The 3,144-nt window shown below is 33.1% G+C and overlaps 1 protein-coding gene across 1 annotated transcript in view; it reads left to right on the top strand.

Annotated features, from left to right (window-relative positions):
• LOC106478566 (anoctamin-4-like) overlaps nucleotides 1-3,144 on the top strand; it is a 140,578-nt gene that overhangs the window by 113,317 nt on the left and 24,117 nt on the right. Inside the window, exon 19 of the mRNA XM_022382181.1 lies at nucleotides 786-883. Coding sequence (XP_022237889.1) covers nucleotides 786-883 — 98 coding nt within the window. The remainder of the gene's footprint in view (nucleotides 1-785; nucleotides 884-3,144) is intronic.

Below are 3,144 nucleotides of genomic sequence, written 5' to 3'. Positions count from 1 at the left end.
CCTGGTATTTGCAAAAAAAGATCAGACCATCCAAAATTCCAACACATACAAGCCCACAGAGATGGGAAAACAATCTCAGTTACTTGATATTATTGATATATGTATATTATTGTAACGGTTCAAATTCTGGACCCGTTTTGTTTTTAATTATTCGGCAAAAAGAAGAATCCAAAGCCAAGTCCACTTAATGATATCGAAAGTGATTTATTTCTTGAACTTCAAGTACTACAAGTTACGTTAACTAATGTTCACTGACACACCTAAGTTAGAAGTAGACACCAATGCAACATATTCACTCGCTTGCTAATTCCTCTGCACTTTTTGTATATCTAGTAATTCGCTGGAACACAGACTAAATATTCACAAAATTGAAGTATGGTACAAAAAACTGACTCAATAATCAATTCACCACTGTAATAGATTCACCAATCAATTATCAATTAAAACACTTTTTAAGATAACTGGCGTTTTATACGGTTTAAATCATATTCTAAACTTCCAAGAAAATTCCGAACGTTAAGTTACACATTAATTACATGACGAAAAACTCTTTCTAGCCCAAAAGAAATACAGATGTTTAAATTTTAACAATTTCTTACACACATATATATATATACAATGTATATATTAGTTAAGATGGTTAAATTTATTTTAGGCATTTTTTTTAACCTTAGCAGCAGGCATTTTATCGTAATATTTTAAAGTTAAAAGTCATAGTAATTTATATATGTATTTAACTGTTCGATTCATTACACTAATATTTTAAAATAATTTTCATGTTACAGTGCGAAAATGGCGGATGTCTTTTCGAAGTTTTTGTCCAATTAGGTATCATCATGGTGGGGAAGCAAGTCTTCAACAACATATACGAATTTGCTACAATGTAAGTAATTTTTAGTATATCCAGTGACTTTCGAATACTGTGATTCCTTAAGGAAGTCAATTTGATTTACTACAAGACCTTCTCACCAAATGAATTTCATACTTCTGAAAATTCATGAATCCTTATAATGATTTCAAGAATGTCAGTTTCAACATTCTACTACAAGATTTTATTTAGCAAAAAAAAAAACTACTTTAAGGACGCATCCTTTCGTCATTCCAATATTTAGTCGTTATTATTGATATTTATAGTTTTCTTTTGCAAGTTCCCCAGTGGGACAACAATAAGTCAACGCTAAAATCCGGGATTCGATTTCCCGCGGTGGACACAGCAGAAAGCACAACAACAAACAAACAAGTTATTTTGCAGAAGTTCTCGGTGAGTCAACGATAAGTTTAAAGTCTTACAACGCTAAAATCCTAGGTAGATTCTCCCCCTAGTGGACAGAATGAAGATAGCCCATTGTGTAACATTGCACCACGAAAATAACTACAACTTTTGTAGAATGACCACTTAAGTGGAATGATTTTAATGAACTTATTGTGTGATTTCAAGTATTGGAGATAAACGTTATAAAGTGACTTTCAGTGTATTAGGAAATGGTTTTCTAACCTATCTTCCAGGAGCTTAACAGTAATTTCACAAAGCTCACTACAGTATTGAAACTTTCACACTCGTCTAATCTCTCTTCTCCATACAAGATAACAATGAAGTTACAAAAACGTTTGGTACTTGCAATGTTCTTGCGAAACCACAGCCAAGGGAACGGGGTTGGAAAAATCTCCAAAAAGAGAAGCATTAGAAGTACATGTTGTTACCGAACGCGTGCTACGTATGTGTCTTGTTTGTTCTGTTTAAATGTTTGTACTTTTCAGGTTAATAGTACCTATAAATTCTCGAAGTAGTGTGTTAGAAGGTAAATTCTAGTTCTACAGTAAATGAAGAAATAGCTTAACCGACAAAAACAAATTGGTTTAAGTATTTAAATGTCAAGCGAGTGTTTTTGTTTCTCATATAACTAATGGTGTTCTACCCTTAGATACTCAAACATAGTATATTACATACCAGAAGCTGATAACTCTCTTTTTCTTTACTAAAAACAATGTAACAAAGTAACAATGAACATTTCAAAACCCATTATTTTTTATTGATGTCAGACACAAAGTATGTTGCAGTATATTACAAGAGATACTTACAACCATGTATATTCCATTATAGACTTAAGTATAATAAAATATACTTATGGACTGGCTATTGTTAAGTTTATATCAGTATACTTTACATCCTTGAAATAAGTTATCTTATACTTTTTATTAACATAGACCAACAGCACAGATGTTATTCATTGTCTTATTCGTTATAGTTATTTTTCAATTTCTAAAGCTATACTGCAGATACAACGGCAGTGCACAAATATTAAAGTATTGTGATAGTTAAAAATAGGAAAATAAACCTTATTGGTGAGCCTGAATTATTTGTCCTACGTCCGCGTAAATTAATTTTGATTATTCTATATTACTGTGACAATTTATGTAACCATAACTGGTCAAAGAAAAAATCAAGGACACGATACAACTCCTCATGATATCACGATAAGTAAATTGTCACGTAAATAACTGAGCAAATGCAATATATTCGTGAAGACAGTTTTATTAATTTTATTTCTTCAAAACTTTATAGGACTACTTACCCTCGATTTAAGTTAAATAACACGTAAGTCATTAGTTATAATCTAAAACTAAGAAAGATCTAGAGAGATTGTTCGTCACCTACATAATCATTACCAAAGTTAAAAACACCTATGGTATTGAAGCTCCTGTTTGTTGGTTGGTTCATCAACGACACCTGATACACATAGTGGGCTAAACAGCCAGGTCAGAGTTCCCTATGATTTAGCTATAGCCAACTGTCTATAATTTGAAATGTCGGACTATGGGGAGGACTACATGATGGCATCACTCCCCATATAAAGCGGCTAATCTAAACCGAATAGCAGGATTGGCAGTCACTCAATGTACCCGCAAATGAAAGTATTAAGTGTGTTTCGTAGTAACATGTCTCGAACCTGAGATCCTTTGATCTCCAGTCCGATAGGTTAACCACTGGGCCACGCTCGGGCCACGGTGTACTACCAAAAACTATTGTACAGGTGAAAGGTTGTAGTTACGTTACATTCTCGAAAAGATTGTTTGTTTGTTTTGTGTTTGAATTTCGCGCAAAGCCACACGAGGGCTATCTGCGCTAGCCGTCCCTAATTTAAC

Source organism: Limulus polyphemus, unplaced genomic scaffold (genome assembly GCF_000517525.1).
Source record: "Limulus polyphemus unplaced genomic scaffold, Limulus_polyphemus-2.1.2 Scaffold225, whole genome shotgun sequence".
Classification (NCBI taxonomy): Eukaryota; Metazoa; Arthropoda; class Merostomata; order Xiphosura; family Limulidae; genus Limulus; species Limulus polyphemus.
Note: the sequence above shows the minus strand (reverse complement) of the source record. Positions and strands in the feature narration are given on the sequence as shown.